We start from the raw sequence: 13,776 nt of genomic DNA, 5'->3' as shown, positions 1-13,776 counted from the left end.
CTTGAGCAGGGGGTGAACTAGAAGACCTTCAAGGTCCCTTACAGCTTTATTCTATTCTTTAAAAAAATTCTAAATCTCATTAAATCACCCTGGGGGTCCCTGCGATTTTTTTCCTTTAAAAGGTGGCCCATTCTGAACAGAACTGGCGGATTTCTTTCAGTCTCTTAAAAAAACAAGTTTCCTTCCTTTCACGCAACTCCCTTTCCCACCTCCCCCCCCAAAAAAACCGTATGTTGTCACAAGGTGTCCGTTTTGTCTCACCTTCAGCAGAGGCTTGCCTTCCTTTCCTTTGTCCTCACTGTCCAGCTTAATGTCCAGCTTCTCGATCAGTTTGCCTGTTTCTTCCTTCTTGAAGTTCATGATTGCATCAAATACCTTCGGAGACAAAAAAAGATCAACTCTCCAGCAGGGACAGCGAGCAAATAAGGGAGGGAGCGATTTGCTGCCGTCTTCTAACTCAGGGTGGTCACCAACCCCAAAGACCTCCCCCCTCCCCCAGTTCTTGGCCCAGTACCAGGCCGCAGCCTGTTGGGAACTGGGCCACACAAGGAGCTGTTCTGACCCAACTTCCCAAATATGACAAACATTCTGAAGTGAACTCAAAGATTCCTTTATTAGGAGCGCCAGCAGCCCCGGCAAAAAGTTTCTCTTTCAGGCTAACAAGTCTGTCCAGCTGGGAGATGAATAGTTGTATGCCACACCTATTCATCTCTGCCCTCTGCCTTTTATCCCCAGAACTAGGGTGGGGCTTCGCTAGCAGCGGTGGCTCTTCCGTCCCGAGGACCGGCCCTTAGATTTCCACTGCTCTCCTCTCCTCTGCACAACAGGCACTGGACCCAGCTGTCCCTCCTCTTCCTCATCAGCCACCTTCAGACCTGGGGGGTTGTTGTTGACTCTCCATCCGAGGGCTGACGGGCACTCTGTCTCGCTCTTTCTCTCTCTGCCAGCTCCACTCCCTCTTCCCCCTTGGAGCTCCCAGGTTACCCTAATGCTCACCCTGACTCCCACGCCTCCTCCTCCGATTCCGCTGCTGGAGGACGACAGGCCACAACAGCGGCAGGCAAGTGCATAAAGCAGGTATGTATGTACACAAAGCAGCCCCCCCGAGCTCCATTTTCACTGGTAGAGGCACTGGGAGCCGGTCCTTCACTCTTTCCAGGGTGGCCCCGCAGCCATATTAAAGCACCCCGTGGGCTGGATGCGGCCCCCAGGCCTTGAGTTTGACACCCCTGGACTAGGGTAACCAGAAGCTGTTGGCTGTTGTGATTTCAGCCCCCAAACCTGGCCCCTTGCCCGAAAGTGACTCCGAGAGTGAGGGGGAAGGGCTGGTAAGGCTTACCTCGGGAGCACCGATTCCTTTGGCCCGGCTCCAGGAGCCAGAACCAGACCAGTCAGAGGACGTAATGAGGCCGTCATCCCCTGATTCCTCCCTTCCCCAGGCTACGCCTTCAGACCCAGCTGATAATAATAATAATCAAGCTTGGCTTGACCCTCTAATCCTCTGATTAGAGAGGCATCGTCATCAAAGGGAAGGGTGGGGCAGGAGCCCCGCCCCACAGGATATATAAGCAGCTTTGGGACTGCTCTCAGTTCCACGGGAAGCAAAAGTTTAGCTATCCATTTCAAAAAGAGCTGAAAGTCTTGCTACGTGAGTGAGTTATTTGTTTGAACTTTGGCAGGCAGCTGCGATTTCTCTGCCAGGATTGATAAGAGCCGTGGCCAGCTTGTCGATCCGAAGTGGGGAAGGAGACAGAACAGTTTGCAGCCAAGCGGTGCCCAAGTTGAATGAAATAAATTTAAATTTTGCAGAGCAGCAGTGCCTCAGTTGAGTTAAATAAATTAATTTTTTAAAAGAGATTAAGTAAAAAGACCACCGAACCTTGGAGTCCAAAGGGCTCAATTCAGCCCAGAGACGTCCCCCCCCCACACACACACACTCCTGGGTAACTTTCTAGACTCATTCTACTTTGTGTCAGATCCTGCAAAATTTCTTCAAGCATAAAAACGTCAGGTCAAAGTGAAGAAATTTTTTCGTCATCATGCACAGGTAGCAGCAGAGGCAGGCATCTCGAGCACCGTTAGTGGGTCTAGTCTGGGGTTTGCCAAGAAAACCACGGGAGGGAGAGGGGGCGCTACCTTGAAGATGGGGTCTAGGATCAGCTGGGAGAAAGTCCTTGGTAGTTTCTTTCCATCGGGGTTGGTTGCAGACTTGCTGAATTTGCCAGTCGCCGGGTCAAAATACCTGTGGGAAAGGAGAGGAAAGAAAAAAGAGACAGAAGGTTTATGTTTTTTGTCAAGTCTCCCCTGTTTTAAGTAAGCTCCTTAAGGAGGAAGAGTGGCAGAATCTGGGGGTGGTGGTAAGATTTAAGATTTATTTAATATTGTCACTGCACCTCGCACAATGAAATTCAGTGCCATCTTCACTGTAGATTATTCATAAAAAACCACATCCTTCACATTCAATACAATTGAATTTCACATTCAATTCAATTGAATTTCAATTCAATTGAATTTCACATTCAATACCCCCGATATTGCATTAATATTGCACTATACAATAGAATGCAATAGTTAGTGCCCTGGGATAGCAGCTGTTTTTCAGCCTATTTGTCCAATTGTCCTGCCAGATGGTAATAATTCAAAAAAAAAAAAAAAGGGGGGGTGAGATGGATCCTTAAGAATGTTTTCAACTTTCTTTAAGGCAGCGAGAGCTATCGAGCTCTTCCAAGGAGGGGAGAAGGCAATGACGTTAACCCTCTGGAGTGGTTAACTGCTGGGCTCTTTTGACCAGGGCTGCAATGTGATCAGCCTAGGAATCCCTATGTAGCCACAAGAAGTCCCAACCTCCCCTGAATGCTGTTGACCAGTGATCATCGCATGCCGGGGAGGGGGGGGGGAGGTTGCGCATGCGTGCCCACACCCATAATTCTATGCCCCCCCCCGTTTTTCCCTCTCACCTGGCTCGAGCCTCTCTATGAGTCGGGGGGGGGGATGGAAAACAGCCTTCTGCATCCCTTCGGAGGCCAGAAATGGCCTGTTTACCAACTTCCAGTTGGACAGGAAGTGACGTTTTTTGCTGCCCCCAGCCTTCATAGATTTCTAGAGAAGCTCTGGAGGCTGTGGACAGCAAAAAATGTCACTTCCTGTTCAACTGGAAGTTGGTAAACAAGCCGTTTCTGGTCTCGGGGTGGTGGGAAAAGCAGTTTTCGCACCCACCCCCCCGGACTAGAGAGGCTCTGGAGCCAGGTGAGAGAGAAAAATGGGCCTTCCCCACCACCACTTAGGCCCTCTGGAGGCAGGAAACAGCCTGTTTCCCTACTTCTGGTGGGCCCAGAAGGCCCGAAAATCCGCTGACCGGCACGTGCATGCACGCCAGGGCTGACCTCGTGTGCCCACTGATATGGCTACGTGTGCCATAGGTTCGCCATCCAGTTCTTCAATGATACATTTTCACTTGCGGCCTCTTTGCAGTAAGTAAAAGGATTCCCTTCCTCTAGTTCATTAAGGCGCCAAGAAAACCTTGAGGTCAAATCCTAAAGGGGCTTTTTCGAGAGGAAACTGGACTTTCTGGTTTTTCTGTGAAGATGTTTTAAATTTTGCTTCTCATCCAAGAAGCTTCTTTGGCTCTGACTGGATGGTGGGGAACGGAAGGATTTATATTCCTTGCAGACAGCTGGTCATTTGCAACCTTTTAGAGAGTCGTTGAGGCCACTTGGAGGTTTATCTGTGTCCTCAGGGTCACCCGAGTAGTCAAATGCGTGGGGAGCCTTCTTGGAACTGCTGAAAGGACTCTGTTGTAGACTGGAGATAGATGATGTCTTATCCCCGCCCACATTGAGGGTTCTCCAAGTGACCTCAACAACTCCGAAGAATGCAAATGACCAGCTGTCTGCAAGGAATACAAATCCTTCCATTCCTCACCATCCAGTCAGAGCTGAAGAAGCTTCTTGGATGAGAAGCGAAACGACTTCAAAGAAAAATCAGAAAGTCCAGTTGCCTCCTGAAAACAAAAAAGCACCTTTGGGACAACCATGGCCTGGATGACGGAGGATCTCCGTAGACTTGAGGTCAAATGTGCACGTTCTCTTCTCCTGCATGAACGCAGCTGGTCAACAGTTAGTCTTCTGGCCATGTTACAAGGAGAGATCCTCATTTGCACCATGCTAAATGACGCACCTGTCGCCCCAGAGTTTCTTCATCATGTCCTCCACCTTTTTGGCACGGTCGGCGGGGTTCATCTGCCCTTCGCCTTTGGCTGCGAACTTGGCCACGTACATCTCGGCAAACTGCTTCAGCGTGAAGGCCCAGCCGTGCAGGCCCGAGCCAAACCCAACGGTGCCGAGGACTGGATCGATCTAAGGGAGGAAGAGGCAAGAGGATTTAATCCACCTGAGACTCTGTGGTGTGTTTTTTTTTTGTTTTCTTTTTATTTGAATTTATATCCCGCCCTTCTCCGAAGACTCAGGGCGGCTTACATTGTGTTAAGCAATAGTCTTCATCCATTTGTATATTATATACAAAGTCAACTTTTATTGCCCCCAACAATCTGGGTCCTCATTTTACCTACCTTATAAAGGATGGAAGGCTGAGTCAACCTTGGGCCTGGTGGGACTTGAACTTGCAGTAATTGCAAGCAGCTGTGTTAATAACAGACAGACTTAGTCTGCTGAGCCACCAGAGAAGGGCACGATTTGAAGGGTCCTTGGTGCTACCTGAGCTTGGTTGTTTTTTTGCAGATGTTTCATCTCCCAACTAGGTAACATCATCAGTGTTGATCGGAAGTTCACAGAGCACCAAGGACCCCCAATCTCAACTCTACACTACAAATATTCTCCTTTATTCCATGATTTCCTTTGCTATTCTCTAAGAGGAAAGACTAGGTTAGGGAGGCAGTTGCCAAGTGTCCAAAATGCAGTCATGTGACTACAGAGACCAGCATAGAAATTCTGGAACTGGGCTGCCACTACCATTTCAGGGGGTCATCCTGACTCTGAACAGTTGCTAAGCAACCTGTCCTAAGTTAAGTTAAGTGGAGTAACTTTTAAATACCTACACCCTGATACCCTCCAGACAGACTGGGCTAAAAGTTGCTAATGGTGTGCACAAAGCCAAACATATCTTCCACCACCTAGTACAAATTATGTCCCTTGTAAGCACTCTAAATTAATTGAATCCATCTAGGGTAAGGATGGGGAACAATGGCCCCTTTTATGACTTGGGAGACTGGGAATGGAAGCCCCAAGTCAAAAACAGGCCATAGTTCACCCATGTTGGTTGAGGAATTCTGGGAGTTGAAGTCCACAAGCCATAAAGGGGGCCATAGTTCACCCATGTTGGTTGAGGAATTCTGGGAGTTGAAGTCCACAAGCCATAAAGGGGGACATAGTTCCCCCATGTTGGTTGAGGAATTCTGGGAGTTGAAGTCCACAAGCCATAAAGGGGCCATAGTTCCTCCATGTTGGTTGAGGAATTCTGGGAGTTGAAGTCCACAAGCTGTAAAGGGGCCATAGTTCACCCATGTTGGTTGAGGAATTCTGGGAGTTGAAGTCCACAAGCCATAAAGGGCGCCAGTTTCCCCATGTTGGTTGAGGAATTCTGGGAGTTGAAGTCCACAAGCCATAAAGGGACCATGGTCCCCTACCCTCTGATCTAGGGAAAGAAAAGGCTTGCGCTGCATTCTGATATCAACATGTCCATTCAGATTTTCTTCAGAATGTCACCGCTCATTGATAATCCTTACCATGATGTTGCCCATGGGGCCGGTCTCGCCCTCCCCGTAGGTGGAGATGATGACGTTGACGTTCTCCACAATGCGCTGGAAGGTCTGGTACAGCTCCTCAGGCTGCAGTTGCAGCTCCAGCAGGGCCCGGTCCATCTTGTTCATCATCAGGACGGGCTTGATCCTCTCAGCGATAGCCTGGCGTAGGACAGTCTCGGTCTGGACGCAAACCCCTGGAGAGGAAGAAGGGCAAGCTCAGCTTGTCTTCCCTAAGCGTTGTCACTTCCATCCGTTTGGTAGAGCCATACAGAGAATAGGAACATTCTACATTAGGGGCGTCCAACTTTCGGCAAATTTTAAGATCTGTGGACTGCAACTCCCAGGATTCTTGGTGTTGGAAGCCCACAAGTCTTAAACTGGGAACTTAAAATTCTGGGAGTTCAAGTCCAGAAGTCTTTAAAGTCTTGTGGATTTGAAGTCCACAAATCTTAAAAAGTGGGAATTTAGAGTTCAGGGAGTTGAAGTTCAGAAGTCTTTAAAATCTTGTGGCGTTGAAGTCCACAGGTCTTAAAACTGGGGATTTAGAATTCTGGGAGTTGAGGTCCACAAGTGTTCTGTCCCCTCGCCTCAGTCTGAGTGATGGCTTAATTAGCCGGCACTATCAGCTCTGGCAGCAAACTAGCGCGCGTCTGCCGAGTGTCTCTGTTATCTCCCTTGATGCCGATGAGTCAACAAACAGTACTTCAGCTCTAGTCAAGCAGTTGATTTGCCTGCTTTTATATTCTGTGGGGTGTGGCTCCATGACTCAGCACTTCCTCGGCCTGCCCCACCGCTGCTTCTGTTTTCCCGCCTCTCCTGCCTATGAAACCTAGGGTCCAGCCAGGCCTGATTGCCATCAGCCGGGTCTGGAGGCGTGGCCGGGTGGGGGAGGGGGGAAGTCAGGGGACGGAGGCCTCGTCATCTCCTCCACCTGGCCTGCCTCTGACTCCTGGAGCTGAGCTAGGGAAGCCGGTGCTCCCGAGGTAAGTCCTGATGGCCCTTCCCCCTCACTTTCCAAGTTACTTTCTGGCAGGGACCCCGGCTCAGGGGGCGCAGACACAACAAATCTTAAACTTGCCAAAGTTGGCTACCCCTTTCCACTGGACAAACCCATCAACAAAGCTCAGGACAGGGAGCCAGTTTCTTACCGGAAACACAATCCACAACAACCAAGGCACCATCGGTGACCCGTAGGGCAGCTGTAACTTCTGAAGAAAAATCCACGTGGCCAGGGGAATCGATTAGGTTGATCAGGAACCCACAGCCATCTTTGCTTTGCTTGATGAAGGCCAAGTCGTTCTCTGAAAGCTCGTAGAAGAGGGAAATGGCCCTAAGGGAAGACGCAGGAGAAAGTTTGAAGACATTCCAGATTCTTCAAAGTGAATATAAAGATAAAACCGAAAACTTTTCTTTTGGGTTTAATGGAAAAAGACTTGGGGGGGGGAGAGGGGAAATTGGAATGTTATATATATATGTTGATGGTGGGAAGACCACTTTACACACAAAAACAGAGGGACATTTCGATCACACAAAGGACGAGTGGCTGCGAAAGCTGCAGAATGGCTGAATTGACTGCTTTGATAAAAGAAAGGGGAAAAAAACAGAAGTACTTTTGTTTCTACTTGGAAACTGCTTCTGGACTTTGTCCTTGAGGTGGGGAAAAAAATGAAACTTTGATTTTGGGTTTCACAGATTAGATTCGTTGTTGTAGAAATGGCTAGTTTATACTATGTAAAAATAATAAGCTGAGGTTTGATATACCATCTTATTTTACTGCACCAAAGGGAGTGGGAAGTCAACGCCTTCTCTTTTTCCCTTCTTTCCTGCACTCTTTCCTTCCCCTTTCCCTCCCCTATTTTTCCTATTTGTTTTTGTATTTTTACATTATAACATTATTTTTAAAAAAGAGAAGACATTCCATTGCTCATCTGCCCACATCACGCAGCACAAAAGGACTTCCATTCAGGTATTCCTCGGTTTACAACCACAATTGAGCCCAAAATTTCTCGTTACGTGACACTTGTTAAGCTAGTTTTGCCCCATTTTACAACCTTTGTTGCCACCGTTAAGTGAAACACTGCAGTTGATGAGCTAAGTGAATTTGGCATCCCCGTTGACTTTACAGCAACGGTCATAAATATGAACCAGTTGCCAAGCGCCTGAATTTTGATCATGTGACCGTGTAGAGTTGTTGCAAAGCTTGTTGAAAAGATGTTGAACGTATCTTTTCTTTTATGTACACTGAGAGCTATGCACCAAAGACAAATTCCTTGTGTGTCCAATCACACTTGGCCAATAATAAAAAATTCTATTCTATTCTATTCTAAAGGTTGTATCTGTGAAAAATGATCAAAACTCCTTTTTTTTTCAGGGCCGTCATAACTTTGAGCGGTCACTAAATGGACTGCTGTAAGGCAACCAACTTAGCTCCTTCTCTCTCATCCCTCCCACCCGCCTCAAAATATTCGCCAAAGGGACCTACGTCGACTTGATGGTGATGCATCTCTCTTGCTCATCTTTTCTCGTGTCGGTGAAACGGGTCTCCCCAGCACGGGACGACGCGATAATCCCAGCTTTGCACACCAGCGAGTCGGTCAGAGTGGATTTCCCATGATCCACGTGGGCAATCACTGACATGTTCCGGATGTTGGCCTTTTTATCCATGATGGCCCGGATCTGGTCTACTGTGAAGTTCACCTGGAAAACAGGAGAAAAAAGGTGACCGTGTTTGTTGTGACCCAGGCCCAAGTAGGTAGTAATAAACTTAGTCCGTGGAAAAACAAACTTTATTCGAACCGCTTGGAATTACTTCATTCTCAGCCTCGTTCAACTCAAAGTAAAACAAATGCCTCCCAACACAAATTCCTTGGTTATCTAACAAATCTTAGTCCAATTAGGCAAACTGCCAAAGGCCCTTCCTGGCAAATGCCGTTGCTGGTCTGTTTTAAGCCTTATGGGAGGGGCTGATCATCTCCTGGCCTTACTCCCAAGTTGTCCTCTCTGCTTGAGCTGCTCTTGCCTTCTGGCAGCTCTTCTCATGCGTGCATTAGGAACAGGCCCCTCCTGTTCCTCTGCCTCACTACTATTCATCTCTGGAGACTCTGGAGTCCGCACCTTACTCCCTGATGGCCCTGGCCCGAACCTCAGCCTCATTGCTATCAGACTCCGTTGCCAGCCCCTTAGGCTGCTGATGGACCACAACAGTGTTGGACCAACAAGCCACCAGGTTCCTTCTCAAAGGAGATGAAAACCCCACCAGGACAGAATAACAAGGAGTTGGAAGGGAGCGTGGAGGTCTTCTAGTCCATGGGTCTCCAACCTTGGCAACTTGAAGACTTGTGGACTTCAACTTCCAGAATTCCTCAGCCAGCTTTGCTGGGAGTTGAAGTTCACAAGTCTTCAAGTTGCCAAGGTTGGAGACCGCTGTTCTAGTCCAACATCCTGTTTAGGCAGGAGACCCTATACCAGTGATGGCGAACCTTTTAGACACTGAGTGCCCAAACTGCGCACAGACATGCCCAAACTGATGCATGTGCTTGAACATGCGCAAGCATGGACACATGCGCAGCAGAGCCTTGAAGACCAGTTAGCCAGCGGGAGGCGGGGCACCCCCAACACCGACAGCATAGCAAGAGGTCAGATCTTTTTCTTTTGTGAGCTTCTGTTTTGTCGTTTGCAGGGAAACAGAAACTCACAAAAGAAACGCCACGGAGATCTGACCTGGAGTGACGGTGCACGTGCCAGCAGAGTGCTCTGCATGCCACCTCTGGCGCATGTGCCATAGGTTTGCCATCACGGCCCTATAGCGTTTCAGACAAATGATCGTTCTCTCACTTCTTAAAAACCTCCAGTTTTGGAGCATCCACAACTTCTGGATGGAAGCCATTCCACTGATTGTTTTGTCAGGAAATTAATTAATTGTAGATTGACTTTCTATTTGATAAATTTTCAATTCTTAGTCCTTGTCCTTTTGGTGCTTTGGAGAACAGGTTGGGCCCCTTTTCTTTGGGGCAGCTTGGAAGACTGCTCTCATGTCACCCCTGGTCCTTCTTTTCATTAAACTAGATATATCCAATTCTAGCAACCGTTCTTTGTCTGTTTTAGCCTTCAGTGCCCTAATCTTCTTTGTTCTTCTTCTCGGCACCGTCTCTAAAATCCCATTTTCACTTCCAATTAGTGTATTTTAAAATTATTTAATTTGCCTGCCTCCCAGGGACCCAGACCCTTTCCACTGACTATTCACACAGCCGAAAACGCTACAATAAGAACAAAATTCAGAAGGTAAGGAAGCAAAAAGCACGGTCAGCAACAAGCAGACCAGAAAATCCTGAGCGGGCTAGAAAGGTTTTAAAACAATGCCATGGTGTTTCCATGACACGATCACATTACGTAAGCAAGGCAATATGCCAACAGTGTCTTTCATTACCCTCTTAGGGTGGGGGTGGGTGGGATTGAACCGGTAGTACATTTGAATTACAGGTAGTTCTCGTCTTAAGACCAGAATTGAGCCCAAAATTTGTTGTCAGGGGAAACATTTCAGTGAGTTTGCCCCATTTTATGAACTTCCCTGCCACAGTTAAGTGAGCCTGGCTTCCCCAATGACTTTGCTTGTCAGAAAGTCGCAAAGGAGGACAAAGTTCAACCGTCATAAATCTGAGTCAATTGCCGGGTGTGTCTGAATTTTGAGGACATGACCGTGGGGATGCTACAATCCTCGTGTGAAAAAGTCACTCTCTTCAGTGCAACTTTGAACAGTCACTAAACGAACTGTTGTAGGTCAAGGACTATCTATACAAGTTATCAGAAAAGTCGATTTGTTAAAAAAAAAAAAATTAAACCAGGGATTTGTGTTATACTGAATTACAAATTATCAGATCGGTCAATTTATTAAGATTTCTAAACAGGGATCTGGGAGTTCTAGTCTCGTCTTAGCCACAAAAGCCAGCTGGGTGACTTTGGGCCAGTCCTTTTCTCTCAGCCTTATCCCCCCTCATAGGGTTGTTGTTGTGGGGAAAACAGGAGGAAGGGAGGAATATTAGGTATGCTCGCCAGCTTGAGTTAAACTCATGAACAATGAATAAAAGCCTGAATAAAAAGCAAAATAAAAAAATTCCCTGGCTTGGTGCCTTTACAAGGTAAAATAAAAGAATGTCCCAAAGGTGTTTTTTTTCCCCCAAGAGGCAACTGGACTTTCTGGTTTTTCTTTGAAGATGTTTCGCTTCTCCTCCAAGAAGCTTCTTCAGTTCTGACTTGATGGTGGGGGAATGGAAAGATTTATGTTCCTTTCAATCATCTGGTTATTAGCACTCTGAACATGCCAACTCTGAAGAATATAAATCCTTCCTTTGCTTACCCCCCAGTCAGAGCTGAAGAAGCTTCTTGGTTGAAAAGCGAAATGTCTTCAAAGAAAAACCAGAAAGTCCAGTTGCCTCTTGAAAGAAAAGCACCTTAATGCCAACCATATGGTAGAATAACGTGGCACTTTTGACAGAGGGCCGAAATGCCCTCTGGAAGAATTGGCTTTGCCTTCTGCCAAAGGTGGCAGGGAAGGCCTTAAGGTATCTCAAGGAGGACACCATTCTAGACACCTGATGCTGCTCCCCAAAAATCAGCAAGGACCATTCCCTCCCCCCAACCTTCATCAGTCTTCCTCATCTGTGGACTTTGGGAAAAAGGAAGGAAGGGATGGATGGATGGATGGGAAAGATGGAAGGGATAGATGGATGAGAAGGAGGGAGAAATGGATGGGAAGGGATAGATGGATGAGAAGAAAGAAGGAAGGGAGGGATAGATGGATGGATGGAGAAATAGATGGGAAGGCATAGATGGATGAGAAGAAAGAAGGAAGGGAGGGATAGATGGATGAGAAGAAAGGATAGAAAAGAGGAAGGGATAGAGGGATGAGAAGGGAGGGAGGGATAGAGGGATGATGAGGGAGGGAGGGAGGGAGAAATAGATGGATAGGAAGGGATAGATGATGACAAGAAAGAAGGAAGGGAGGGAGGGATAGATGGATAAGAAGGAAGGAGGAATAGATGGATGGGAAGGGATAGATGGATGAGAAGGAAGGGAGGGAGCGATAGAGGGTTGAGGAGGGAGGGAGAAATAGATAGATAGGAAGGGATAGATGATAAGAAAGAAGGGAGGGAGGGATAGATGGATAAGGAGGGAGGAATAGATGGATGGGAAGGGATGGATGAGAAGAAAAAAGGGAGAGAGGGAGGGAGGGATAGAGGGATGAGGAGGAGGAGGGAGGGATAGATGGATGGGAAGGATGGATGGAAGGGATAGATGGATGAGAAGGAAGGATGGAAAGAAGGAAGGGAGGGATAGAGGGATGAGGAAGGAAGGAAGGAAGGATAGATGGAAAGAAGGGCAGGTAAGGAGACAAGACAGAAGTGAGATAAACCGCAAGTCAGTTTCCATTAAGGAGATGCAGACAAGCCGGAATATATTTTCCAGGTAAACGTCAGCACTTTTAACAGCACCCAACAACAGCAGCGAAAGTAACCAGCTGCAGGTCCCGCAATACAGGTGTGACACCCTCCCTATGCCTCCATTCCATGTTCCACCACCACCCAGCCACTTCTCGCCAAATACGGCAAAGTTTTAGACAAGATGTGGGGGGAAAACACAACCTTCCTCCCCTCCCCGAAGGCCAACCCTCCCTTTGACAAGCAGGGACCGGCTGGAGCTGGCCCAAATCCTTGCTGGCCACCAGTGTTGTTGTTTTTGCCACATCACGTCCCACTCACTCCTCCCGCGGACATCTTGAATGGTTATTTCAGCCCTTTGAAATATTTATTTGAAATAAATTTAGGGCAGCAACTATCAAACAGCCCCTTCCCCAAAAAAGAGAGAGGCTGGGAAACCAGGCTTGGATGGAAGAGAAGCTGCAGAAAATGTATTAAAGCTGAGTAAATTTATTTTTTAAAAAAATCGGAGAAACTGAATGGTGTACCGGAAAGCAGGCAGCCCTCCTCAAAGGAGTTTTTTTATCCAAAGGAAAAAAATGGGTTATCAGCCGATTAAAAAAACCCCACCTAATTAATAATCTTCAGGAAGCTGGCAAAGTAAGAGTTACATCACCCACTTTACTTTCTCCTGTCTTGAATTCGTGGAGGAGGGGACAAAAAAAAAATCTGAGTCATCCCACAATGAGATCAAGTTTTTTTTAATTTTATTATTATTTTTATAACCAGGCCCTGCGCAGAAATAAAAGAAATAAAGAAGCCGGCCAAGGAGAATCCGTTCTAAGAAATTAATAAGACAGGTAGCCCTCGACTTACAACGGTTCGCTGAGTGACCATTCAAAGGGACAACTTGATTGATGACCGGTTTCCAGACTTATGACCGTTTCTGGCACAGTCATGTGATCGAAATTTGGGTGCTTTGACTGGTCACAATGCCCACCCCCCCACCCCCGTGATCCCCTTTTGGATCTTCTGACAAGCAATGTCCATGGGGAATCCAAATTCATTTAACAACCATTTAAGAAGCACAATGATTCTCTTTAAGGACTGTGGCGAGGAAAGTCATAAAACGAAGCACTGAACACATTTCACTTAGCCAGATAAAATTTGGGGCTCAACTGTGGTCGTAAGTCAAGGACTATCTGTAATCCTTTGAGAGGGATTCCCAAGGGGAGAGGAATAAGTATTAAGCCCTCTTTCAAAATAAATTAATAAAGGCAAAAAGTCTACGATTCACAGCCCCTTAAGCTTTCTTCCTGCTTTGAAAATAAAGGGGAGGGTGAGAAAAATAGGGACCATCTATTAGTCAATATAGATATTTCTGCTGGGAAGGAGAAAGGAGAAGTATACAGAAGGAGGGGCTTCACTTATTAAATTTCTGCCTTTTATATTTTATATAAAATCCGTGTGTGTGTGTGTGTGTGTGTGTGTGTAGATAGATGAGATTGACTCTGATATATATAATATCAGAATCTTTAACAGAGTTGGAAGGGACCTTGTAGGTCATCTAGTCCAACCCCATATTATATATATCTATATCTATAT

General features: G+C 46.9%; 1 protein-coding gene across 1 annotated transcript in view; it reads right to left on the bottom strand.

Annotated features, from left to right (window-relative positions):
* Positions 1-13,776, bottom strand: part of EEF2 (eukaryotic translation elongation factor 2) — a 31,116-nt gene that overhangs the window by 16,028 nt on the left and 1,312 nt on the right. The window contains exons 2-7 of the mRNA XM_058163653.1: positions 8,241-8,455; positions 6,907-7,088; positions 5,741-5,952; positions 4,177-4,355; positions 2,137-2,242; positions 262-375 (exon numbers count right to left, since the gene is read on the bottom strand). Of these exons, the coding sequence (XP_058019636.1) occupies positions 262-375; positions 2,137-2,242; positions 4,177-4,355; positions 5,741-5,952; positions 6,907-7,088; positions 8,241-8,455 (1,008 nt within the window). The remainder of the gene's footprint in view (positions 1-261; positions 376-2,136; positions 2,243-4,176; positions 4,356-5,740; positions 5,953-6,906; positions 7,089-8,240; positions 8,456-13,776) is intronic.

This window comes from Ahaetulla prasina, chromosome 1 (genome assembly GCF_028640845.1).
Source record: "Ahaetulla prasina isolate Xishuangbanna chromosome 1, ASM2864084v1, whole genome shotgun sequence".
NCBI lineage: Eukaryota > Metazoa > Chordata > Lepidosauria > Squamata > Colubridae > Ahaetulla > Ahaetulla prasina.
Note: the sequence above shows the minus strand (reverse complement) of the source record. Positions and strands in the feature narration are given on the sequence as shown.